The sequence below is a fragment of the Periplaneta americana genome, chromosome 3, assembly GCF_040183065.1.
Source record: "Periplaneta americana isolate PAMFEO1 chromosome 3, P.americana_PAMFEO1_priV1, whole genome shotgun sequence".
Lineage (NCBI taxonomy): Eukaryota > Metazoa > Arthropoda > Insecta > Blattodea > Blattidae > Periplaneta > Periplaneta americana.
This window is the reverse complement of record NC_091119.1, coordinates 60,049,690-60,077,599: the sequence shown is the minus strand read 5'-3', so window position 1 is coordinate 60,077,599 and position 27,910 is coordinate 60,049,690. Positions and strand designations below refer to the sequence as shown.

The 27,910-nt window shown below is 36.4% G+C and overlaps 1 protein-coding gene across 1 annotated transcript in view; it reads left to right on the top strand.

The window, feature by feature from the left end:
• The first annotated feature begins 1,123 nt into the window (after nucleotides 1-1,123).
• Nucleotides 1,124-27,910, top strand: part of LOC138696068 (lipase 3-like) — a 50,248-nt gene continuing 23,461 nt past the window's right edge. The window contains exons 1-3 of the mRNA XM_069820592.1: nucleotides 1,124-1,361; nucleotides 22,913-23,111; nucleotides 25,478-25,592. Coding sequence (XP_069676693.1) covers nucleotides 1,245-1,361; nucleotides 22,913-23,111; nucleotides 25,478-25,592 — 431 coding nt within the window. The 5' untranslated portion in view covers nucleotides 1,124-1,244. The remainder of the gene's footprint in view (nucleotides 1,362-22,912; nucleotides 23,112-25,477; nucleotides 25,593-27,910) is intronic.

Below are 27,910 nucleotides of genomic sequence, written 5' to 3'. Positions count from 1 at the left end.
TATTATTATTATCATCATCATCATCATCATATCTGTACGTCGATTCTTTTTCAGCAGATGTACGAATAATGCGGTTAGATCTTCAATTTAAACTCACAGATTTACAATGTGATGTTAAATGAAACCTAGATGTAAGGACTTAACAAATGTTGAACTTTTCAAATCTTTGCCAAAAAAATAAATATCCGAAGCTTCGTTCTTCCGCTTTCTCTTTTGAAGCCATGTTCGCTACAACTTACGTTTGTGAAAAATTATTATTTTCAAAATGAAAATAGTAAAAACCATATTTAGATCACGACTGACCTTCGTGATCAACTACGTCTGGCAGTAAGTGACATCATTCCTGATTTTGAAACTCCGTCGTAGAGACATTCTGAAGACAGTTAATTTTAGATTGTAATAATGTGTCCTATGTTTTATTGTCCATTTCTTTCTTCGTTACACGTACTAAACATTAGTTTGTAGCCTTGCACTGTATAAAATTGTATTTAAGTGCTTGACGTAAGAAAAATGAAAATCCGTTAATAAGTCAGACTGTTGCTTCACTTCCCCTTCGGATGTCCGCCTCCCTCCATAGGTACTACGCACGTTGCAGGTTACACAGTGGCTCGGCGCACGATGACATTTTCACTACGGCTGGCCTATAGTAACCGACCGTACACAATATCATGACACTCGATCGGTTCTTTTTATTGTAATTCAGATCTAGCACAACGATGAAATATCTAAAATTAATTTCTTTTTTAAGTTCATTATAGCTGTTTCATATTTTTTTTCAGACCGGTCTATTCCACCGATGCCCTTCCCAGAGAAATTATCTCGAGTTTTTAAAGCTAACTGGAAGAAGATAATATAATAACATAGGAAGAATGTACGTTGGTAAGTTTCTAGTGATTATATGTGTCACAGAGGAATAACCAGTTATTAAGAGTGGTAAATAAGAACAAAGTTTGCAATTATATTTTATCGTTAGTTATCACTAGATATTATTGTGGGTGAAAGATAGTTACAAGAACTTTTCAACAACAGTTGGAAATAGACAAGAACATAATGCTGAAAAAAATTGTTCCCATTTTAACACATTTTTGTGATAAGATTTCTTTTTCTAGACGAACAAGTAGATAACACGGTCGAAGTGCTGGATATTCCGTTTAACTATATGCAGCATTGCACTCACGTTGCCGTTTAGTCCAACTCACTAGTGCTCAACTTGCAATACCGAACACGAACTTCGTCATATTACCATGATGTTGCAAATAAAGTTGAAAGGAATGTTAATTCTGTTACACACAAGCAGTCTCGTTTGTTTAACGCAGTCTGCTGCAGAGGATTCAGTTTTGTCAGACGTCCTACTATCCACAGTAAGTAACTTTTCAAAGAGGCAATTGCACTGCGTAACAAATTTTAACTCTTTTTTTTGCGCTGGATATGTTATATATGTTTTCCATATAATTTGGGCCTCCTGAATACGAATATGAGAATAAAAACAGTTGTTGGTTACAGTTTTTGAGAAATTTTTTAATTTATATTTACTCAAAATACTGCTTTATATAATGAAAATAAGGTTAAATATTCATTGTTCAGAAGATTGCAGCTTTCTTTTCTGCATGGGCATCAGGTACATCACGATCTAAAGTTAAAAAAATGGCCTGCTAGCATACTGGTACTCCAATGTAATTGATAGTTTTTTTCCATAGCTGAAATTTCTTGATGAAAGCGCTCACCATGTTCATTACTGAAATCTCCATAATTCTAGGGGGAAAAGTCAAGATGGGAGTGAAGGAAGTGAATTTTCAGAGACATGTTATAACCCATTGTTTCATATACGTCAACAGTAAATTTTGCACTAGTTCTTCATAGTTCTCGCTTCTACGGTTACCCAGAAAATTTAATACAACCTCCTTAAATGCAATCCAGAGGGCTCTCTCTTTTCCTTCCAACAAAGATTCGAACTGATTGTGCTTCATCATTTCTCTAATTTCTGGTCCATTGAAAACTCCCTCTTCTATTTTTGAGTCACTAATGTCAGGAAATTTTTCTGGATAGGCTATGTTTAAATGCTTCGATTTCATGATTCATCCCTTTAACAAAATTCTTCATTAACCCAAACTTAATGTGTAAAGGGGATAAAATTACTATACTTTAAGGTACAAGAGGTTGATGTATATTTTTCTTCCCTGGCTCTAGTGATTTTTATTTTATTTTACAATTCTTATCTCGACCATGACTGTCCCATTCGCACAGAAAGCAGCAAAATTTTGTGTAGCCTAATTGCATTCCAAGAAGCAATGCTACAATCTTCAAATCCACACCTACTACCGTTCGTACTTTCAATATTATCATTAAAGCACAATTTAAATAAATGCACGTTTTACGCAGAATACTAACACCAAGGAAATCTCCTGGTAAACTGAAGCATTTTCATACGGCGAACCTGTTTCTCCCCCTCCAAATGGAACCGAAAAGGGCAATAAAACAATTTCCGCTTCTAGAAGTGGTTTTGACAGAATGATCTATTGCAAAATATAAACTACAGTAATGCAATTAAAGCTCACAGTGAAAGAAATCCACATCTCAATTAAAATCAGGTAAACTCAAGAGAATTCATACCGCGAACCTGTTTCACCCCCTCCAAATAGACTCGTAAAAGAGCAATAAAATAATTTCCGTTTCTACAAGTGCTTCTAACATAGTAGCCTACTTATACTAATATTGCTTTCACATAATTGGTCGACACATTTGTAAAACAATTTTTTTTAAACAAAATGCAAAGAAAATGAATTATATTGTGCATCTCAAAAACCCGAACTAATAGAACATTTTACGTGTTATTTTTGAATTCAGGAGGTCGAAATTAGTAAGAATTTGTTAATTTTATATATGGTGCAAAATGACTGTTGACCAGTGTTGTAGGCAACTTTTAAGTGTTAGCTTTTCTTTCTAAGACATATTAATAAAAATTCATTCTGATACTACAAAAAGAAATGTCTATATTATACTGACGAATATATTAGTTTCTGCATTTATCGCACCTGAAGTGGTTTCTTTAATTGGCAAATTAATTACTCTGTTTCTCCTTCGTGGTTTTATCTTGCGAGATTGTATATTGTCAGACGAGTCAGAGGTTTCTAAGGAAATTACCTGACATTCGTTTACAGTGAAGCAAACTTCTGAAAATGTGCTATATTGCAAGCTTTTAAACGTATAACTACGTCAGGGGCTGCATAATAAATGAAAACCATGAGTATTGTAGATTACTTTGTTTCGTTAATCTTAATTACAGTTTCTACATATAAAGCTGGAATAAATTATTCGTCCGAGAGTAATGGACGACGTTGGAAGTATGAGATGTGGCCAGTGCACTGAGTCCTTCCAAGGTCTCACTAAGATAATATCTATACAGGATTCGCCGAGACTGGTTGCTTCTTTGGATGACGCGAGTTGTACAGGGTTGTTTCCGATCTCTGATAACGAATTTAATGACTTCATGTGCGTCAGGAGTCACACGATAGCTGAACTGTGGTGCGAGGTGATAGACCAGTAGTGAGTGATCTCATAGAGTGCACGGCGACTCACAGCAGAAATTTCCAAGAAAATCGAGCCTTTTTGGGAGGGGTACATTATAACCCTTTCCAATGCCAAGCACAGTTAAGTGAAAATAAAAGAACCCTGTAATAAACGAGGTTTCGTTATTTCCAAGAAAGGCATCTTGTGTACTTTATAAGACTGTAAAGCTCGAATGGAATTTAATTTGTATCATCTCGTGGAGTGGGGCGACTTGTGATGGGGGATGGATTTCCTTGCTTTTTTCACTCTAAAATTAATCCCATTCGAGCTTTGCCAGTCTTGTTAGGTACACACAAGATGCCTTTCTTGGAAATAACGAAACCAAGTTCTTTGCAGGCTTCTTTTATTTTCACTTAACTGTACTTGGCATCGGAAAGGGTTGTTATGTACACCTCCCAAAAAGGCTCGATTTTCTTGGGCATTGCTACTGTGATACACCGTGCACTCTGATTATGAAATCACTCACTTCTGATCTGTCACCTCTCGCCGCAATTCAGCTGTCGGTGTGATTTCTGATGTCATTCAAACTCGTTATCAGAGATCGGAAACAACCCTGCAGCCCAAACAAATCTCTCATGAAGGTATAGAAATTGATAGTTCTCATTAACCGTCATGTCCAAGTCCAAATCGCCCCTTGAGTATGATATGAATCCTTGTACCCCTGACCACACCCCTCAGTACATTTCGCAGATCACGATGAAATTTTTTACAACTCTTACAAACGGGGTCTTGTAACTCTCGTAATTTAACTTGAAGACAAATTGTATTTTTATCCACTCATAGTATTGTCCTTAAGCTATAGAACAAAGTACTACTCGTTTCCGTATCTCAAGATAAACTAACGCAATTGGATCCGACTCATACAGCAGCGCCGCGCCAAGATCGCTAAAGACGGCCATTTTCGCCGCGTCTCCCTCGCCCCTCACGCATCTAGTTCAACCGGTTTACATATAGTAAGGAAGAGATATCTGTTCTCTATGCAATTGTAAATAAATCATTAACGTGCCTCTTATAATTTCTTTGTATAAGCGTTTGAAATGTTGCACTTCTTGAAACATTCGAAACTCCCTACGTGGTCCCTCATCCACACATGGGGGAAAAATGTAGTTCTACGTCAAAAATCAAACCAGGTAATCAGCATAAGCGGGATTCTAACCTATGTCCGAGCACAGCGTTGAATCAAGAGTCAGACTATAGTCGCGACGTTGTTATCCCCTTGCGTGACTCCACCTCTTTGCTTACACCTTAGGAAGTGAAGGCTCTATAAAGTCTAGATAGGTAGTATCATTCGCCAATTTTGTTCTTTCGTTGCCGAGCTACCAGACGAGGAATCTATTTGCCACACCGTTAAACATTATTATGTCCTAGCTCCTATGATAATAAATCAAACGCACTATAATTGAGCGGCAAATAACGCCCTCGTGTGCTTTCTGCGAACGCCAACGAAAGAGCCAAAATGGCGGGCGATTATATTAAGTATTTATCGACCTTAGGAAATGCATAACGTAATCAGAAGCTAATCACAAGACGCACACGTTTAAATGTAGACGACCTGCAATGTGATTGGCTGACGGAAATAAGAGCGACGGGACTATAGCTATCGTATGTGTCATACCGGTGATTACGAAAATGGTTTATCAATGCACAAATGCACAGCCTTCTATCTAACGCATTTCTTCACATGCAATATTTGTCAATTAAAACGGACTGACATCAAAATTCCCAGACACACTAAACGAGTACTCTGGGCTCACCATTCCGCGAGTTCGGGTGCGATCCCCAGCACTAACTGAACTGAATAAGTCTGGTTTTTCTCGAAGATCTCCCAACACTTCACTCCACTAGAATTCAGAGTACACTTTTCTTCATTTCATATCATTACATTAAGAACTTCCTAAGGCCGGAAGTTACTTCTCTGTGATTGTTGACAATTCTGCCCGTAGTCGGAAGGGGACGCGCTATAAGGCGATTCCTACTATGGACTCAGAATTGTTCCGAGAGGCGTAATGTCATTTTGCTTGGAGCGGCTAGATCTTTTAGGGAAGACCTTATACCAGTAGTTGCCAAATACCATAAAATTGTGACGTAGTCAGAAATACAACTCGCACATCGTAAAGAGAGGGGTGCAATGGGTATCTTCTCAAATAATGCAGTAAATGACAGTGCAGAGACCGACTGCGACCGGAAAACAAAAACGATAGAATATTCCCCTACTTATTAGCTACATACAGTATAACAGTGTTAACTTCATTGTATAGATATCAGCTGTTTGATTTGTCCATATTCATAATGAACTTGTTCATTATTATTGTATCATTACTTACTTACAAATGGCTTTTAAGGAACCCGGAGGTTCATTGCCGCCCTCACATAAGCCCGCCATCGGCCCCTATCCTGTGCAAGATTAATCCAGTCTCTATCATCATAGCCCACCTCCCTCAAATCTATTTTAATATTATCCTCCCATCTACGTCTCGGCCTCCCCAACGGTCTTTTTCCCTCCTGTCTCCCAACTAACACTTTATATGCATTTCTGGATTCGCCCATACGTGCTACATGCCCTGCCCATCTCAAACGTCTGGATTTAATGTTCCTAATTATGTCAGATGAAGAATACAATGCGTGCAGTTCTGCGTTGTGCAACTTTCTCCATTCTCCTGTAACTTTATCCCTCTTAGTCCCAAATATTTTCTTAAGCACATTATTCTCACTCTTTACCTCTATTCCTCTCTCAAAGTGAGAGTCCAAGTTTCACAACCATACAGAACAACCGGCAATATAACTGGTTTATAAATTCTAACTCGAGGTGGAAAGTGTGAAATGGACAGACAGATTAAAAAATGAAGCTCTGTTGGAAAGATTGAATGAAGAAATAATGATGCTGAAACTTATCAGGAAGAGGAAAGGAATTGGTTGCGTAACTGGCTGAGAAGAAACTGTCTACTGAAGGATGCACTGGAAGGAATGGTGAACGGGAAGAAAGTGGGGTAGAAAAAAATATCAGATGATAGACGACATTAATACATATGCATCACATGTAAGAGGAAGGCAGAAAATAGGAAAAATTGGAGAAAGCTGGGTTTGCAGTGAAAGACTTACTCTTGGGCAGAACACGATAGAATTAATGAGTTAACGTAGTAATATATTTCAGACATTTTGGGTGCTATTCATAAACATTTCGCTAGCCCGCGCTACGAGCGTGCTAAACAGGATTCATATCATATCATATCATATCATATCATATCATATCATATCGCTGACACTGGTTTATGAATACGAAAAACGTTAGTTCGCTGATCATCCACCGAAAGCCCGCGCTAAGAATGTCTATGAATGGCCCATTGTCTTTCAACGTTTTTTTTTTTTTTCAGTCAGGTTTAACTGCTTCTGAAACAGCTTGCACTTGTGAATAGCCTATCTGATTTGTTTATCAATAAAACTGCAAGGTTAACGACTATACATGGTTTAGTCCAGGTCACTTAACATGATGGTATACTTATGTAACTTTCTGTCCCTGATAATCGTTAGAACAAGTGACAAATAATAATCGGGTTAAGTATTGCCAACCTTGCCACACACGACATATTCCGTACGAAGCCTTTATGGCTTCAAATCTACGAGGAGCATCCAGAAAGTAAGTTTCCCGGTTTTGTCCCCTTGAAAGTAAATGTAATTAGCCGTGTCAATTGCGCATGCGTAACAGATCTATAACGTATCAATCATATGCCAGACGGACAGGTCCCGCCTGGTGCCAGTAGCGTGGCAGCAGTGGTTCGAAATGGAAGCTCTTATTCCTTCTCCCGACGCCTGCGAGGTTCGGTCGATGATAAAGTTCTTTAATGCACAAAGCATTGCGCCAATTGAAATTCATCGGCAGCTCTGTCAGGTCTATGGGCCGAACATCATGAGTAAGCAGATGGTGCGTCGCTGGTGTAGACAGTTTTCCTAAGATCGTCAAAGTGTCCATGATGAAGAGCGCAGTGGGCGACCGTCCCTCATCAATGATGATCGTGTTGAGCTGGTGCGGCAGTGCATCATGGAGAACCGTCGTTTCACGATTACGGAGCTGAGCAGCCATTTTCCGCAGATGTCGCGATCCTTGTTGCACGAGATTGTCACTAAGCACCTGCAGTTCAAAAAAGGGTGTGCCAGGTGGGTGTCGAAAAAGCTGACACCCGAACACAAAATGCAACGTTTAGGAGCAGCAATGACATTTCTGCAACGGTATCACGATGACGGCGACGAGTTCCTTGACAGGATCGTCACGGGCGATGAGACTTGGATTTCGCACTTCACCCCGGAAACCAAGCAGCAGTCAATACATTGGCGGCATAGTGGATCTCCGGTCAGGACGAAATTCAAACAGACGCTGTCGGTGCGGAAAGTGATGTGCACGGTGTTCTGGGACAGGAAGGGCATTCTGCTCATTGACTTCCTTCCAAGAGGTGAAACAGTGAACGCTGACCGTTACTGTGAAACACTGCGAAAATTGCGAAGTGCCATTCAAAAGCGTGGAATGCTTACTGCAGGTGTTGTGCTCCTCCATGACAATGCTCGTTCACATACGGCTCGGCGCACAGCAGTTGTTTTGACGGAATTTGGCTGGGAGTTGTTTGATCATCCACCCTTCAGTCCTGATCTTGCTCCCAGCGATTTTCACGTTTTTTGCACCTCAAGAAATTCCTGCCCTCCGGTGAGCGTTTTGGCACCGTCGAAGAGCTAAAGACGTCTGTCACACGCTAGTTCCATTCACAGGCGGCAGAGTTCTACGACAGAGGGATACAAAAGTTGATCCCACGATACGACAAGTGTCTCAATTCTGATGGTGGCTATGTTGAAAAATAGCTGAAACATTGCTGTACCTGTTGTCAATAAATGTTTCCCTGAAAGTGTGTGTTCTTTTTTTTTTAAATAGGGAAACTTACTTTCTGGATGCGCTTCGTATGTAAAACGCATGCGCGTAAACAAAGCGCACACCATGATTCTCGAGCTATTCCGAGGTGAGTCTTACGTTAGTCTCTGAACAGCGATCAATTTCGGTGTCAAAGGGTGTACATTTACCCTTGCGGTGGCTGAGTGCTCAGGCCTTCAGCCTGTCACATAGATGTCCTGGTTCGAATCCCGGTAAGGCCTGAGATATTCATTGAAATCTTCATAGTGACACTCGGGGCGGATGAAGATCGCAATTGGTGTTTTTGTCGGGGTTCTCCCGTTTCCCATATTAGGCACCTACATCACTTCGTCAACATTTCTCCATTTCGTCATCATTCCATAACATTTCTCTTACGCCGGCTGGCGACGCACGGAGGGGGCTGGCCTAATTTAGAGGAAGCGCAAAGAAAGCTTGCCCATTTGTCTGATGCGCAGAGAACGATATTCGGTCCTCGTGCCGCCATGCTCGTTACAGGGCTGCTATGAATCACCTAATGCTGATTACAGGGCGCATTCGAAAGCGCGGTCTTGAGCTGTTCGTATTGTGGAGTGTATTGTGCAGAGCGGTTAGAAGCCAGTGTGTGCGTTATATTTTCTGCGTTTTATCCCTGATATCAGTAGTTTTATGTAGTTCAAAGTGTTTGTTAAATAACAGAGTTCTGTATAACATTCTATGTCCTTAATAATGCCCCTGTTTCGCTCTAAATTACGAAGTCCTAATGAAACAAACTAGGGAATTATTTATAACGTTTATAAATTTATGAAAAACGAAACAGGCTCCGCTCGTAACAAAAGGATTATATACAGATTAAAATGAACCGATCATAGTACCCTAATTATCGGAACATTTTAATAAAATCACATAGTATTAGTGTTTTATTACAACGTCAAATATCAATTATTACACGATTACATATTTCTTTATAAATCTTTGTCATTTCATTCAGTGATTTCATGTGTAAAAAAATTCGTGCTTCTGTATTTTCAACAATGTTATGTTACTAGTTACTCTGCAACTAGGTTTAGGTTACGTTACACGCGTTGTGATAAATCTCACTCGAAACATCAAGCCAGCAGACGACTGAGAACTGCCAATCGAATCAAAGCGAGGTCGAGTGCACCCGAACGTTTCCGAAAGTTCGCGCAGCTTTCCGTGACAAGCTCTTCTTGCGTCATCTCTACGAGGCGTAAAGGCTATTTTTTTTTTATTGATTTACATAGAAATACAATATACAATGTCATTCAAAAAGGATGATGCAAAAGTAAATCTGATTTATTCATGACTGAACGAACAACACAACTGTATTAACATGAAAAGACGCATTACCTTCCAAATTTAAACTATCCACTACAAAAGCTCGATTTGAGCCCGGTTGGTCACACGGCAGATGTCGAGATGATACTCCAGTTCTGTCCAGACTTATGCCAGCAGGTCCTCGGATATTGACTCCATTGCTTTGTGATGCGTCGTCTCAAGTCGTTCATCGTCTTTGGTATACCCCAGCGGTGACCAAACTAGGTATCGTGATTACATCGTGTAATCAAAGACATTCACACTAGTAAGGGGAATTTCCTGTGCATTGCTCTCTGTCTCGCTCACGTACTGATGATAAGCAGTGTCTGTACCCTGTCGCTTTACAAACCCCCTGTCTCTACGAGCAGGAAAGAAGGTTTCGTACAGAATGGAAAGAGGAATTTATTCGCTGTTCTGTCGGAGAAAATGTCTATGTTCAATTAGTAGAAGCGATATTACAGGGCATTACGCTGAATACACAGGCATAACAGGTAATTATTACTACGTTATATCTCCATTTTTATTTATTTGTTAATCTTTTGATGACTATTATCAGTTATTTACTAGTTATTGATTTAATAATAATAATAATAATAATAATAATAATAATAATAATAATAATAATAATAATAATAACAATAACAATACTGATAGCTTTATCAGTAGCAGCAGCAGTAATAATAATAATAATAATAATAATAATAATATAGAGAAATTGATTGAATATTACGTGCTAGTGTAGTAATGAAACGAGCTATTAAAATCCAAGAACTGAAATCAGCCTTAAATTACCGTCATGAAGAGAAAGACGACATAAATAAATGTGGCGAACGAAATAGTTCGTTCTCTTAAGCCTTCCAACGAAGGAGAGTTTTATAAAAGCGTAATGATCAAGATGGCTGAAATAATTTGTCCAATGAATGTTATTAATTAATTTTGAAAAACTGCGCATTTCTGGACTAAATATCCGGAAGAGAATTCAGGAAATTTCTGCTTGTGTTCATGAGGAATATTAAAAAAAAAAATTGTATATATTTTTTATTGGCTCTTGATGACAGTAGTGACGTTACTGATACAGCAAAGCTTGCGATTTTTATTCGCGGGGTTGAAGACGAACTCAGTGTTAGTGCACAAACCACCACTGGTTATAGTTTTCATGTCATGTACCCAGGAGGAGCTTTTGGGGTAGTGCCAGTGTGCCATGGCACCACCAATAAAAGAAACAAAAAATAATATCCTAAAAAGCAGTTGTAATAGTTTATTTCTACAAATTTTATTCGTATTTCATCTGAACGAGCGCGCGCACAGATCGGGACGCACTCTTGCAGCGTTTTTCCAAACTTTGGAGCCACCGGTGTGGCACTGCCTGCGTCCATATAACACTGTACAAAAGGCTACTGATTCTAGTTTATATACGTTTCTTATGGCAGACTTTGAGCCGAATACAATTTGTCTCAGTAGTTAATATTCCGCCCGCTAGAGCACAGTAATGCAAAAATTTCGCTAGATGGCAGGGTTGTTGGAGACGTTAGGAAGGGAACCATCAACCGCAGACTTGCACGAAAACACAAGTTAAAGTTCCGCGCCAAATGTTAATGTAATGCTGCCAATTGAAAACTAATACACATAACTTGGATTTGAATGTGTAAAGTATTATCCATTCAACTATACTGAATGCAGAGATAGTCATGGTTCTTTTTAGAAAGATAAATATATTTTTTTATATTATGTAAAACTGTTTGTTAATGTTGTGTAATATTTGTTTTATTTTGCGGCAAATAAATGTCGCTACACTGTTGCTAGTATTGATGATTTTGTTACCGATACATGAGATCTGTGCAGGATATGAACATGTGTTATTCAGGCCGCTGCCTTGGATTCATCGGCCTGTTAAATAAAGTGCAAACGTGTTCGTTTATTATCTATATCACTGTTTATCTCGATGGTTTTTGCCAGTAATTTTACTAGTTACAAAAGTTATTTGTATTTGACTAACAATACTGTGAAAGTTTTGCGTTATCTATATCTGTAAATTTCGTTATTAGTTTCGGAAATGTTATTGTAACTGTTACTAGATGCATTATAAACTGTACACCTGGTAAAATAGCTGGTTTAATTAATGTGTTTTATTTAACATATAATGTAAACGTGAGCTGCAATTATCAGTTTCACTAGGATAATTTGCGTACAACCTTTTTTTCATTTTTGGCACCACCACCAGAATACCTCATCGGCTGCCACTGCATGTACCTCTCCCTCGTCTCCTTACTTCTTAGACTGTCTCTCGCGTGTAATCACTGCCGTTCGAGTTTTGGTCTCTGCTGGATACCCTCACAGAAATAAGTCGCAAGTTAAATCGGGGGCTAGAGTGACAGTGGTGAGTCATCGTACCCTGCATGGCCGATCCAACTTTCTGGGAGGATATTATTACGTTTCCATAAAATACGCCATACCGTGGATTATGGCACCTGTAGTTCCCTACTAGCCCGCCTTGTTGACTTGCTAGGAATACGGCTCGTATCTTCTTTACTGTACTTCCGAAGTCTGTGGACGGACCGGATAATTCCCAGGACATAAACAGCCACTAGTTTCAAATTACCTCACCCAGCTTGCAATGCAGTTTCTATGTTGTGCATTCTTACCAAATTCAATCCTAAAGTTTCACTGTACTGTTACAACAGCCCCTCGTTCGTGAGAATTACATGACGAAAAACTCCTTTTGTTTACTTCGATGTCGCCATCTTGTGTAGCGCTACACTACGTCTCTGGTGGTGATGACATGAACTAGCAAATAAACACAATAACTAGAGACCTGGGTCCATAAGAGACCTGGAACTTATTGAAACATGCATATAAAGTGCCACCAATTAAAAAAAAACTTGAGACCTGCCGCTTTCATTATTTTGAATAATTATTATTTTACTGTTGTTGTCACTCTCGCTAGATGTCTTTACTTTTGCAGCATCTTATTTGAATCGCCCTGTATATTTCATTTACAGATTTTATACGAAAGAAGGCAACTACAATTTCAAGAAATATATTACGGGATGATTTTGTTTGTGTTATCATGGAAACCCTATAAGTCTTATTCCTGCCAAATTTAATATTTTGGTTCTTCCATTATTCCTACGTATTACTGTTTTTTTCTGCCTTTCAGCCGAAGCTTGTTTCTGGGGAAACTAAACTGCCTATGCTATAACAAATATTATTGTTTTCATTGTTGTACAAACAATTTTTAAAATAAAATATGGCGTCATTTTGGATGAATTTTCCAAGTGCCTAATTATAAAAACTTAATAGACTGGCACACAAAAATTTAAATATGTACCATGTTAAATCCACTATTGTGTATTCAGATAGTAATCACTGTGAACGGCAACGAAATTATTTGGCCCGTGTTTAAATTCAGGTTACATTAATTTAATTTGTTGAAATGTACTTTTAATTTGTCAAAGTTCCAGTTCATGTGTGCACAATAAATAGAGAAAGAAAACAACGAAATAAATAAAAATTAAATTTTTAAAATAATAGCAGTACCCACAATATTATATGGTAGCGAGAGTTGGGTACTAAGTCAGAAAGAGGAAAGCAGTAGCCTATACAAACAGCTGAAATGAAATGCCTGAGAGCTACTAAAGGATGCACAAAATTAGACTAAATTAGGAATAAAGTAATAAGGCAAGAAATGGAAATTACCCCTATCCTAGACAAAATAAATGCGTACAAGAAGAAATGGGGCGACCATATTCAACGCATGGAGAACAAACGAATGCCGAGTCCTCTATGAGTACAAACCAGTACAAAGACGAAAACCCGGAAGACCTAGACGGCGATGGACTATTGAGTCGGAAGAGAATGAACATCCTATACCATGGATCGTGAATCAGAAGTGCTTCGAAACTTCTCTCCAACGCCCAGAGATAGAGCTGTGATTTACAGTCTCTTCGTATCGCTCCTCCTGTACCGTACTAATCAAAACGAGGTGGTCAGAATCAAACAGTGTAATACTAAATAATAGTGACAGTCTACAGTCGCTAATCGCGATTAGCTTTATCGCGATTAGCTCCGATCGCGATTACCGAAAATGTGTTGACACACTAGGTCACGCTTGGTCCCGTCTGGTCAACAACTGAATTACCATAGAGGAAATAATTTCTCTATGTACAGCTGTCAAAAGAAAAAGTGGCCGCTCTCCTGAAACAAAGTTCCCTTCGGGTATCTTCGCTACAATTCGGAGACAGGCGATGTTACATGTTGTTGGACCACGTTGCCTGATATCTACAGTTATAATTGAAGTATTCTGTGTGTTATCGATAGCATAATGGTAGCGTTCAGGCCTCTTATTCATGAGGTCTTGCGTTCGACTACAACCACGTGCTTTTTATGTTCTTTTTTGTTCTGTTTTTGAGAGAGACAAACTATATATAATGGCTCCTTTCTCTTTTACGATTATTTTAGTAATTAACATCAGGTTCATTAATATATTATGCCATGACTTCAACATTATGATATTGTGGCTGCAAATGGAAAGAAAAAAGATTTTATTCTCAATAAAAATATCTTTCGTGGCATAAACATAACAAATTTACTGGCGTCGGCCTTAAAACATTCAAACAATTAAGCGTTCAAAAAACAAAACAAAAAGCCACAATTCAATATTAATTAGTCTATCTTCCTCTTATCTCGATCATCTTGCAGTCGAGTGGGCATGGAATTGACTAGTCTTTGCAAATAGCGACTGTTCTTAGATACGATATTCCAGGCATTCTGAACACACATAAATGTTCTGTCCATGGGCAGGTCTTTCATTGCAAACTCAGAAATCTCCAATCTTTCCTATTTTCTGCCTTCCTCTTAGTCTCCGCATATGATCCACATATCCTAATGTCGTCTATTATTCTTTTCAACCAGAAACCCAACCAATTACTTTTTATCTTTCTAATCTGTTTCAGCATCATTCTTTCTTCACTCACTTTTTCAAACACAATTTTATTTCTTATTCTATCTGTCCACTTCACACGCACCGTTCTTCTCCACATCCAGATTTCAAATGCTTCAATTCGTTTCTCTTCATTTCGTCGTAATGTCCAGGTTCTTTCCCCATACAATGCCACACTCCACACAAAGCACTTCACTAGTCTCTTCCTTAGTTCTTTTTCCAGAGGTCCGCAGAAGATCCTTCTTCTTCTATTAAAAGCTTCCTTTGTTCATGTTTGCAGTTTTTCTTGGGAAGGATAGGCCTAGATGCGGTAACATCCCGTTGCTCTCCGCACACCACTATCTCTTTCGCATCTTATTAAATTCCAGGGGGCCCAAGCGTGGAGATGAGGAGAGTGGATTTGACTAATTGGGCCCTCCGGACTTCACCGAAAGTCACGGCAAGGGTTAAATATTAATTCTATCAGGATGTTTGACCCTATCAGAGATCGGGAAATCTCAATTAGCCTTTGCCCCCCGCATCCTGGACTAGCTTCTACGAATCATCAGAAAATCTTAGAGTGTGATTGGGCCAATTTTTCCGAAAATGTTTCAACACTTTTGCCCTCGTAGCTCAGCGGACGAACGTCGGAATTTAGATGTCAACGTCTCAGGTTCAATTCCTCGTTACTCCTTTTCATTTTATTGTGGTTCAAGATAGTATAATGTAATAATACAAAAAGAAAAACTAATAGCAGTATTATGCAACTGGATTTTTCTAAACCTAATATTAAATTTATGTTATTTATATCGCTAAAGAACGATTACAATATAAATAACTTGAATATTATTTATACAGTATCACTAAAGAACGATAACACAATATAAATGATAAATATCGGTTTGTTTAATTAATATAAGATATTATATAATACGTATTTAATTATCTAAATAAAATAACCTATTTTACAAAGAAATATGTTTATTTGTGTTATAATAATTACTTACATAAAATACAGATTATTTATATTGCGAAAGAACAATAACAATATAAATAACTTGAATATTATTTTATAATGCTAATGAAGGAAAACAATATAAATGATAACTTGAATATTATTTATATCGCTAAAGAACTATAACAATATAAAAAACGTGAATATTATTCATATCGGAATTTCACAGATTTATTACAGATGTATTTAAGAAATTGTAGAAGAATAGTAATTAGTAACAGTGTCCTATTTATTCTTCTTGGAGCCAAATTTGTAACTTTTAAAAGTGTGGTTACTATGTTGAAGTGTATGTGCTGCAACGGATGCTTGATTTGTTGTGTATGTGAGTCAGTTATGGGATGCTTGATATCGTCGCAATTTCGTAATTATAATTTGATTGTGTTTGTGTGACTATTGTGTATTAATTTATGATGTATGGTACGGAAAGCTGCATATTTGTGTTATAGAAGTGTTACGTATGTGTGTTGTTAATGTTTTTGTATGTTTCAAATTGATAACTGATATTTGTTTTGCAATCGCAATGCCTAATTTACGGATTGTTTATGTTTTGTTTACATCGCGTAAGCTAATTTAATTTTCTTTTCCATTTCTCTTTATGCTTATCTTTTTTGAGTATAAAACTATAGCCCTAACATACATATGTAAAATAGGGCTAACCCCCATTGGATATACAGTAGCTACAATAGTAATAACTATTATTCATATCGTTATAAAACGATAACAGAATATAAATGATGACTTGAATTTTATTCATATATCTAAAGAACGATAACAAAATATAAATAAGGTGATATCCATCAAGAACGATAACTGGATATAAATGATAATTTGAATATCATTTACATCGCTAAAGAACGATTAAAAAATAAAATGAAAACTTGAAGAAGGCCCGAACCCAGAACCTTTGAATCATTAAACAAGCACTCTACCGCTGGTCTGCGAGGAGCAGATATGGAACACTTTCATAGTTCCGGAACTACTTGTACAAGCACATGCACCGTGTAAACATCGCCGCGACCCGAAGTGGACTTTGAAAATATTCGCTGTTCACGAGTGTGGCCACTTTTTTTTTTTGACAGCTGTACATACGTATATGTTTGTTGCCCTCCTGAACAACACCTAAAGTTCATACTTTCTTTTGACGTTTGTTCATTGTTTTTTTTTTTTCCCCCAGCTTGATATGGGAATTTATTTGTTAAAATTGTTATATATTTTACTATGTAAACTGATACAATTTATATCATTACTATTTATATTATTTCGGAAAGAAATTTTATAACCTATAAAATTTATATCATCATGCCAAAGATTTATATTATTTTGTAATAAAACATAGTTTTAAAATGAACCCTAACCTCAACGATAGCGTTGTAGTGGAGACTAAAATTGAAAATCTGAAAAAGAAACCAGTTCTAGTTTGTAATCCAGTATTTATTGACATGAAACATCTTTCAGCAGCCTTCTATTGAGATATATATATATATATATATATATGTATATATGAAATATGAATAATTCGTCTGTCATTTGTTAATATATTTCTTTTTACTTTTCTCACATCTGCATTAAATTTCTCCACTACGTCTAACAGTAGCCAAATTCATTTTCGGTTATATTTCATATAATACAATGGAAGGGGTAACAAAATTCCACAGCAGAAGCTATCACGACTTCCTAAATAATATAGATCGAGGTGATTCGAAACCAAAGATTATTAAAATGTTACTTTCGTCCACTGGCTCGTGCCTCAGCGCGATTATCTAGTTCTGGAAACAGGATTAAGCTCCTGATCACGATCGGGACGGTGAGACACTACAACCCCGACCGTGATTAGGTCGATAATCGCGATTAGTGACTGTAGTCTGTCACCAGTATAAGTGAACTTTAGTTACTTTTGAGAAAATGTGATTTAAAATATTTAAGCTTTCGTAAATTACATGAAGTTTTTACTTTAATTTTAATATGTAATCTGGATAAAAGACATATCTCTTTGCCACCATGACTTGAGTCAAATACCCGCCATTAGTAAAAAGAAGATTTTATGTGGTCGTTCATACTTTATAATTCGCTCACGAAAACCTGCAAGAAATGATATATCATATTTTGCCTTGAAGAAAGAGAATTCTGTGTTATTTGAGGTCGTTAACGCGGAAAACAGTTAATGAATTTGAAAAGTCAGTTGGAAGAAACGTCTACAAAATTTTATAGAAAAGCAAAATACCGATAACATAACCCTTACACGTTACCGTTACATTTATCTTTTGGGATCGTTCAGGCATGCGTGACCATGTCTAAAACAGTTCATTGAAACTTATTTGGTGAAAGTAACTGGCAAAAATGTTCGGAATACCTACACTGGCACCAAAAAGTATTGTCACACTCAATGTTTTCCCTGTAAGACCTGTATGAAGGGCAAGTTTAAGAAAGTGAAATGTTTATTTCTTAACTAGCCGTACCCGTGCGCTCCGCTGCACCCGTTAGAAATACATATAAAGTAATTACATCATTAAAATAGGATGTTTGATCCAGGGAACATTCATGTTTGATAGAAGGATAAATCGTTTAATATGTTACTTAATTTAAATTGTATTTAAATAATTAAAATGCCATCATTTTGCACCATTTGGAGCAATGTCAATTCCTTTAACATGTTTCTTAATTGTTATTACATGCAACCATAGTTTAATGAACATTGACATCATTTAGATTTAACGTGTATACTTTATTTTACTTGCTATATGAGTTATGGTAATAACTTAATTTTAACCCTTGTTGTTTTCTACGTATTCAGTAAATGGCGCTTGGCCCACTATGGTTCTGAACCCTTCAAATAACTTAAATTATATTATATTATATAGTATTATATTATATTACATTAGACTATATTACATTATATTATATTATATTAGACTATATTACATTATATTATATTATATTACATTATATTATATTATATTATATTATATTATATTATATTATATTATATTATATTATATTATATTATATTATATTATATTATATTATATTATATTACATTACATTACATTACTATATCAGAAGTTACTGTAATAACATTATAGTATTATGTCCATCTAGAGAAAGTACACTTTCCAATGGTGAAATAATAATTAATTATACAAATCGGTTAATTTAGCTTCCGATATTACTTCATACAAACACAGAAACATTCTCTGTAGGCTGTCTTTCATAGCTTTCGATTGTTGTTGTCCAAGGCCCCTTATAGACCAAGTCATTCGTCTTTTATTTCGTTACACGGCCTTAGATGGCAGTTATTTTAATTTTAAAACTCATTTATCTCATTAAATATCAGTCCTATCAAAATTTTTCAAAGAATAAAACTTATCGCAAATGATTTTTAAAGAAACGTTTACTATGTAACATTTTTCACAAAAATCAATAATACGCGAGATATTTCGATTTAATTCACGTCCCCTTATAACCCCCCTTTTAAATAATGTATTTTGAATGCCATATAGCCTAAAATCTAAGTTACAAGGAACTTAATTTATATACCAATTTTCATCGAAATCCGTTCAGCCATTATCGCGTGAAAAGGTAACAAACATACAGACAGACAGACAGACAGACATACAAACAAAAATTTCAAAAAAGCGATTTTCGGTTTCAGGGTGATTAATTATATATTTTAGGACCAATTATTTTTGGAAAATCGAAAATTACCAGAAAAATTTCGGCTACAGATTTATTATTAGTATAGATATAATGTAAAACTAAGAACCTTTCACTTTCTTTACTCTCAAATTTCGGAACCCAATGTTTTAAGATTATTCACAAAGAAAAAAAAATGATCAGGTACAAATTTTCTTGCCGGGAATCCTTCAAAATTAGTTACTCAATCTTATAGAAACTGAATTTTTCATTTAATATATGTACTATATAAGATTTCTTTAAAAGTTCACAATACAGAATGGATTGAACTTTTCATCACCAAACATGGAATAACTTTTTATCGACAGTAATCTCACTAGAGGTTTTTATTTATCTGGAGAAAATTAAAACTCGTGTGGGATTTAATTGACTATTACACGATTAGAAGGAAGTATATAAAGATTAGAAGTAACGAAGTACTCCAATACAATAAAATATTAATTGACATACGAAAATACAACTGTCTTCCAATGTATTATTGTACCATCTCAACATTACGCTAGATGGCAGTAGTGTGTTATGATTAGCTGTTTTTTTATTATCAGTTGTGCCAACTATGAAATCTTCATTGAACTCTGTCAAAAAGGCTTTGTTGATTTAGTTTCATTTTTATTAAAATAGTTGCATTCCACTTCAATTATCCGGATCCCAGTAATCAACGTCACTTGACAGATGATTTTCAATAATTGTCAGTATTAAACAATCTCCGATACGTGATTATTCATAATATCATATAGCAGAATCTATAACATAACCTAAATAATATAGGCCTAAACAAGTGTCAGAAAAGTTTTAATTAGGGATGTTGAAATAAACAAGAAAAATTTTAATTAATGACGATGAAGTAAAAAATAAACATGAATAATTTTAAAAGGTACAATTATTGAAAGTACAATTTTTGAATTTGAATGTTTTAGTGGTTGGTGGTTCAGTTGATGTTATATTGAACGTGTGCGTAAAAGAAGTGGAACTCGTTGATGTACATGGTTTATTCCTCAACTTATTCAGGATTTCTTCATTTATTTGTAAATAGGGTTTCAGGGAAGTGCATAGCTATGACCAGTGATCTTATTTTTTTAATTGGGTTATTTTACGACTCTGTATCAACATCTAGGTTATTTATCGTCTGAATGAAATGAAGGTGATAATGCCGGTGAAATGAGTTCGAGGTCCAGCACCGAAAGTTACCCAGCATTTGCTCGTATTGGGTTGAGGGAAAAACCTCAACCAGGTAACTTCCCCCGACCGGGATTCGAACCCGGGCCACCTGGTTTCGCGGCCAGACGCGCTGACCGTTACTTCACAGGTGTGGACGTGATCTTATTAATTCTTGTTCTTGAATGAGAGTCATATTTGAAACTGCTGTGCATCGACTGGAGTGGTTTGTAATTTTCTGTTTTTTTTTTACGTCCAGACCAATGCAGTTTGAAATTTTGGCAAAAAGAAACAAATGCTAGGGTAGTGATAAAAACAAACAAATTCTAGGGAAGCGATAAAATTAAACAAATGCTAGGGACGCGATAAAACTGTGCAATAAGCAGCCATGATTGGTTGAAAGACAACCTTTCGTATCGTTTTATTGGTCAAAAGTAGTATGACGTAGAAAAGTGTAATAGTCAACAAAATACTCTCGCCCATGGCAATTACGAGTACTTTCGCTCTTTTGTGTAAAGAAGTTCAATATGTATTTTGTATATATGAACAAAGTGAACCTAAGTAATGCCATTAATATCAAAGGATTATACTTTGAGAAACTTCAAACAAAAAAGTTTAATACAATTTTGCTAGTTTTTTATTTCTTTTTGAGAAAAAAAATGTTTTATATTAAGAGAGCAATATACTGTATTATAATAATAAATTATTGAAAGAATTTTAGTTTTGTCCTTTAAGGGGACACTCAACTTACTCGTAAAAATTGGAGAAAAAGTGTCATAGATATGAAAAATTTAATTTCTACACTAATTTACGTGACAGAACTAAATCAATACGCAGAATTCTTCTCCTATTCATTGAGAAGTAACGGACAAATGCACAAAGCCAAAAAATTAAAAATGATAATTAAAAGTGATATTTCAATTAATGATTGATTAAAAATTGAAATATTTTTTATTTTGAAAAGTATTGGATCTAATGAGCTGAGATTTTGCATGTTACTTTCCATGTGTATATTAAACTTTTTCTCCAAATTTGAAAAAGATTGGTCAAATAGGAAAAAAGTTCCAAAATATAGTTGACTGTCCCCTTAAATGTGCAGAAATCCGATTCTAACAAATGTAACATCATAAAATTCCATGCAGAATGAAAAGTTACATTTGTTCGGAACAAATTTCTGCACAGATGAAGGACAAAACAAAATTCTTTCAATCATTTAGTATCATAATACACTGCTCTCTTAAATTGACTGATCATATTGGGAATTAAGTCAATGATTTTCCCAAAACATGTAATAAAATGTTTCATATGAATTAATTTTTTTCTCAAAAATGAAGGAAAACTGTATTAATTTTTTTATTTGAAATATCCTAAAGGATACTCTGAAATTAATGACATTATATACACAGAGAGAAGGAGCGAGAGAGAGCTATGTAAAATATCTGCAATATCTCTAATTTTGAATCTCTGTATCTGTGTTCATGAATCTCAACATATGTGCATTAATCTCTACATCCACCTGTCTGAATATCTACATCTGTCTGTCTGTATCTTTACATCTGTCTGTCTTAATCTCTACATCTATATGTCAATCTCTGCATCTGTATGTCTAAATCTCTTAAACATTCTCCGTCTGAATCTCTGTATCTCTGTGTTAATTTTAATATTCCATCTATCTCAATCTATTCATCTGTCTGTCTGAATCTCTACGTCTATCTGTCTCAATCTTTGCATCTGTCAGTCTCAATGTCTGAATCTTTGCATCTGTCTAAATCTTTGCATATATCTGTCTCAATCTCTGTATCTCTCTGAATTCTTAATATCTGAGTCTGAATCTCTAATCTCTCTGTTTGAATGGCTGTATCTCTCTGTGTGGATCTCTGTATCTTTCTGTCTGAAGCTCTGCACCTATATGTCTCCTTATATTCTTTTGTCTGCCTAAATGTTTGCATCTGTCTCAATTTTTACATACGCCTGTCTGAGTCTAAACATTTGTCTCTCTGAAACTTTGCATAGGGTTATATCTGCCTGAATCTCTAAATCTGTTTCCGTCTGACACTCTAATTCTATATGGTTCGGTCTGAATGTTTGTATCTGTATGTCTCAGACATATGTCTGAGTCTTTATATCTATCTGTATAAGTCACTACATCTCTCTGCCTGAATTTCTACGTCTATCTGAATCATTACATCTGTCTGTTTCTGAGTCCCTACACCTGTCTGTCTGAAGCCCTGTTTCTCTCTGAATTTCTACTTCCGTCTCTCTCTCCATTTTGTCAATCTACGTGTAATCTGAGCATGTTAAATAAAAAAATTGCATTTCATTTTGATTCTTTTGTTCCTAGCCAGGACTTGCCCGCAAGTACGGATACTCAGTCGAGGAGCATACAGTACAAACAGAGGATGGTTACTTACTCACCCACTTCCGTATTCCTCACGGTCGCACCAACTCCACAACGGAAGGCAAAGGACCAGTCATCTTGCAACATGGTCAACTGTGCGCGTCTGATTTCTGGATCCTGAATGGACAAGAGAAATCCTTGGGTAAAACATCACAACCACTAATCGCGTTCTTACACAACGTACAAAACTCCTTTTCTATTATTCATCACGCAAGACAACACTTCAAGGAAAACTCCCAGAACGATTCTCTTCAACAGTGAAGTAGTTGTATCGCCACAAGCAGTTAAATAGGACAATCCATTACGCTTGCATCAATATCGTGAACACATTTCGTCTTGCAGGAACAGCGGATCATTTTGAGTAAGCCTAAATAATTTGGAGTTTATGGCATTCGCAGATTATAGGGTAGTAGGAATTATGCTTTTAATACCAAACTCACTCTTCTCCATTGATCCTATCTTTTGTAGACTTTCAGATTCTTATTTGAAAGTATGTACGAAAGCTGTGGTACTCTGTGAGCTGATTGTCAGGTGACGTATGTTCGGGTGTAACAAATGATGTAGCTGCAACTACCTTTTCGATTAACATTCTACGACAAAGTGCGTTAGTGGATTCCAATGTTTTGCAGCCATACAACAGAAGCCTTGCCTTTCTTTCAGCAGCTTCAGTATCAGCGTGTTGGCAATAATCAGAATAAAATGTACGAGTATTTGCAACTGAACGGAGTTCAGCCACCTTCAACAGTTTGTCGAATACCGAAGACTTCCTGTACTCTGAATTTCTTCAGCTTCTTATGCGTAAATTATATCAGTTATATTTTAATATTGCGTAAGCTGAGACTTGTCGGCTTTCCGCAACATAGTTCGTAATTCGAATAATAAGTTCGTGATTCGAATAATACAGCAGAGCATGCACAAAGTTCGTAACACATGACATCTTCAACATTCATTTCAACGCCATTGGCAGTAGTCATCATTAGACTTCGAAGTCATGCGTGGCAGAAGGTTACGTGAAAGAAAAGGTTTATAATGCTAATCACATTTTGGAGTGGAAGAAAAACGAATGTCAGAGTCGGACTAATTATGTAGTAGAAAATGTGTAATATCCTAATTTGTTACCTTTAATTTCTGGAGACATAAAGTTTTTTAATGTTAGTAATAGTATCATAAATGCAGTATTGCAACAGTGTAGTCGACAGTAATAAATTTTATAACTTAAACCAGCGGTCATCTGCACAGTGCACCCTTGGGCTAGCGTATCTTACCCGCGGATAAGAGACTGCACTATGGTGCATCCGTGGCTGCTGGCGGGTATGCTCTCTCCCTCTTCCTGCTACACGACGGGACATATTACGATACACTGCTTACCCGTTACCCATTTCAGCGAGTGCTGACTTAGTCCCTTGTTCTATAACTCAGACCCTTGTTATTATACCCAGCGACGTAGCTCAGTCGGCTAAGGCGCTTGCCTGCTGATCCAGAGTTGCGCTCGGGAGCGGGTTCGATTCCAGCTTGGATGATTACCTGGTTGGGTTTTTTTCCGAGATTTTCTCAAACCGTAAGGCGATTAAGACGCATGTCAGGTAATCTCGGCCTCATGTCGCCAAATACCATATCACTATCACCAATCCCATCGACGCTAAATAACCGAGTAGTTTAGGCTATACGGCGTCGTTAAATAAAAATATAAAAAGACCCTTGTTATTTGATAAAAGTTTTACAGCGTTTTATTGTGATATTTAACATAAATTTTTCTTTATTGCACCCAGTACTTTACAGCACGACTTTTTCAACTGTTTCCCTATTTACTCGTATGCAGGGCTGTAATAGGGTTAAAAAAAAGCCTTTTTAAAACATTCTGAAATGTTCAGAAAAGGCTGACTTTGCATTATGGGATTATAAAAAAGTATAGCATACTCAGCAAAAGAAATCAAACGAAATTATCACTTTTCTTTTCCTAGTCGGGAAGTACTAATTCAACAATATTTCATTAGAGTTTTCATAGTCGGTATTATATGACGGATTTTTCGAAATACATATTTCCAAAAGAAACGGTGTGCCATTATACATGCTGCTCTTTTCTGTGTGATATATAAGCATATTAAAATAAATGGAGGTAATTCGTTTCGTAATTTATTGCATATGAAAAATAATGTTGCTAACAAATGTAAGCAGAAGAATACTACAGAGAAATAGTGAATTTCATAAAAAGACAGTAGTTTTTTCTTTTATATTAACAATAGCTTATCCTCTATAAAGTATACTTATCAACAACAATAGGTTAGAGAAAAGTTTCATAAATAAATGTATCCAGAAAATCATTTACTTATCTCCTTTGTATAATTTTGTGTTTCCTTCACACCTTTGAGATTTTGAGAAATTACACTGTTTTCCGATTGCACAAACACTCTAATTTTAACACAATCCGCTTGATAACGAATACAGCCAACCAATTTCGCTGCTGATCCCGACAGGACTTTTAGAGTCATTCAATTCCTTCTGCTGCAGGATTCATCCTGGCAGACGCTGGTTATGACGTTTGGTTAACGAACATCAGGGGAAACAGGCATTCACGCAAACACGTGACGCTGCCAATAAACTCCGCCCAGTTTTGGAACTTCAGGTAAGTTGCATTTTTTACGTAAAATGTCTATGATCAAGGTACAAGAGAGAGAAATTGTAACGTTTAGATATGAAAGGTTTACTTTGACGTCACTCGCGGTACCATGGAAACAAAAGTTTAAGATGAACTCGTGGTATTCCACCGGTCAATCTCACTCTATTCTCCTTTTAATGTGCCTCGAGGTTTTACGCTGACTATTTCGATGTTCCATTTCAATACAGCAGCAACTCAAAAAATGGCTATTTGGAATTATTGTTTACTAGGCATTGTTCATAAGTAGACACCGGAATCTTAGCCACTACTCTTTGAAGTTAAATGAGTACGGAGTTTTTGCAAAGAACCAAATGACGACTAAGGGTAGTGGCACGTGGTGATCTACGATGTAAGACTACTCCAGCATCAAGGATGGGGCAGTGTTGTATATTACTTTGCTGTAAACTTTTGAGTTAAAATGTTACTGTTACTACTATTAAAGAAATGTTTAAGCCTGTAGCCTATTACAACAATATTTGATGTAAAATTTTTATTTAAAATGTTACTATATCAGAAACACTTCTCTTAACATGTTTAAGGCAATAACCTCTATGTACATGTTTAATTTAAAATGTTACTATAACACAGGTACCGCTCTCCATGCAATGTTTAAGCCCATATTACAATAATCTCTGATGTAGAATTTTAACTTAAAACGCCGCTGCAACTGTAACACAGATACTGCCCTGAATGAAATGTTTAAATCTATATTACAATAACCTTTGCTGTAAAAATTTAACTCATAAACATTGCTAAACTGAAGTATATTGTACTTGTTTAGGAGGAAGGAATCTATTGTAGAGTGATACTGTAGTGCGCGTTAGTTCTGTTTGTGAGCAGGGCGTCTATTGAAGGACACATGACGTAATGTATGTATATTCCCTGCACGTTTATACTCATTCCAATATTGTTGGACTAAGAAAACGGTCTTTAGTAATAAGACAATCTCTCATGTACAGCTGTCAAAAGAAAAAGTGGCCGCTCTCCTGAAACAAAGTTCCCTTCGGGTATCTTCGCTACAATTCGGAGACAGGCGATGTTACATGTTGTTGGACCACGTTGCCTGATATCTACAGTTATAATTGAAGTATACTGTGTGTTATTCGATAGCATAATGGTAGCGTTCAGGCCTCTTATTCATGAGGTCCTGCGTTCGACTACAACCTCGTGCTTTTTATGTCCTTTTTTGTTCTGTTTTTGAGAGAGACAAACTATATATAATGGCTCCTTTCTCTTTTATGATTATTTTAGTAATTAACATCAGGTTCATTAATATATTATGTCATGACTTTATCATTATGATATTGTGGCTGCAAATAGAAAGAAAAAAGATTTTATTCTCAATAAAATATCTTTCGTGGCATAAACATAACAAATTTACTGGCGTCGGCCTTAAAACATTCAAACAATTAAGCGTTCAAAAAACAAAACAAAAAGCCACAATTCAATATTAATTAGTCTATCTTCCTCTTATCTCGATCATCTTGCAGTCGAGTGGGCATGGAATTGACTAGTCTTTGCAAATAGCGACTGTTCTTAGATACGATATTCCAGGCATTCTGAACACACATAAATGTTCTGTCCATGGGTAGGTCTTTCATTGCAAACCCAGCAATCTCCAATCTTTCCTATTTTCTGCCTTCCTCTTAGTCTCCGCATATGATCCGCATATCCTAATGTCGTCTATTATTCTTTTCAACCAGAGACCCAACCAATTCCTTTTTCTCTTTCTAATCAGTTTCAGCATCATTCTTTCTTCACTCACTTTTTCAAACACAATTTTATTTCTTATTCTGTCTGTCCACTTTACACGCACCGTTCTTCTCCACATCCACATTTCAAATGCTTCAATTCGTTTCTCTTCATTTCGTCTTAATGTCCATGTTCTTTCCCCATACAATGCCACACTCCACACAAAGCACTTCACTAGTCTCTTCCTTACTTCTTTTTCCAGAGGTCCGCTGAAGATCCTTCTTCTTCTATTAAATCTTCCTTTGTTCATGTTTGCAGTTTTCTTGGAAAGGATAGGCATAAACGCTGTAACATCCCGTTGCTTTCCGCACACCACTATCTCTTTCGCATCTTATTAAATTCCAGGGGGCCCAAGCGTGGAGATGAGGAGAGTTGATTTGACTAATTGGGCCCTCCGGACTTCACCGAAAGTCACGGCAAGGGTTAAATATTAATTCTATCAAGATGCTTGACCCGGTCAGAGACCGGGAAATCTCAATTAGCCTTTGCCCCCCGCATCCTGGACTAGCTTCTACGAATCATCAGAAAATCTT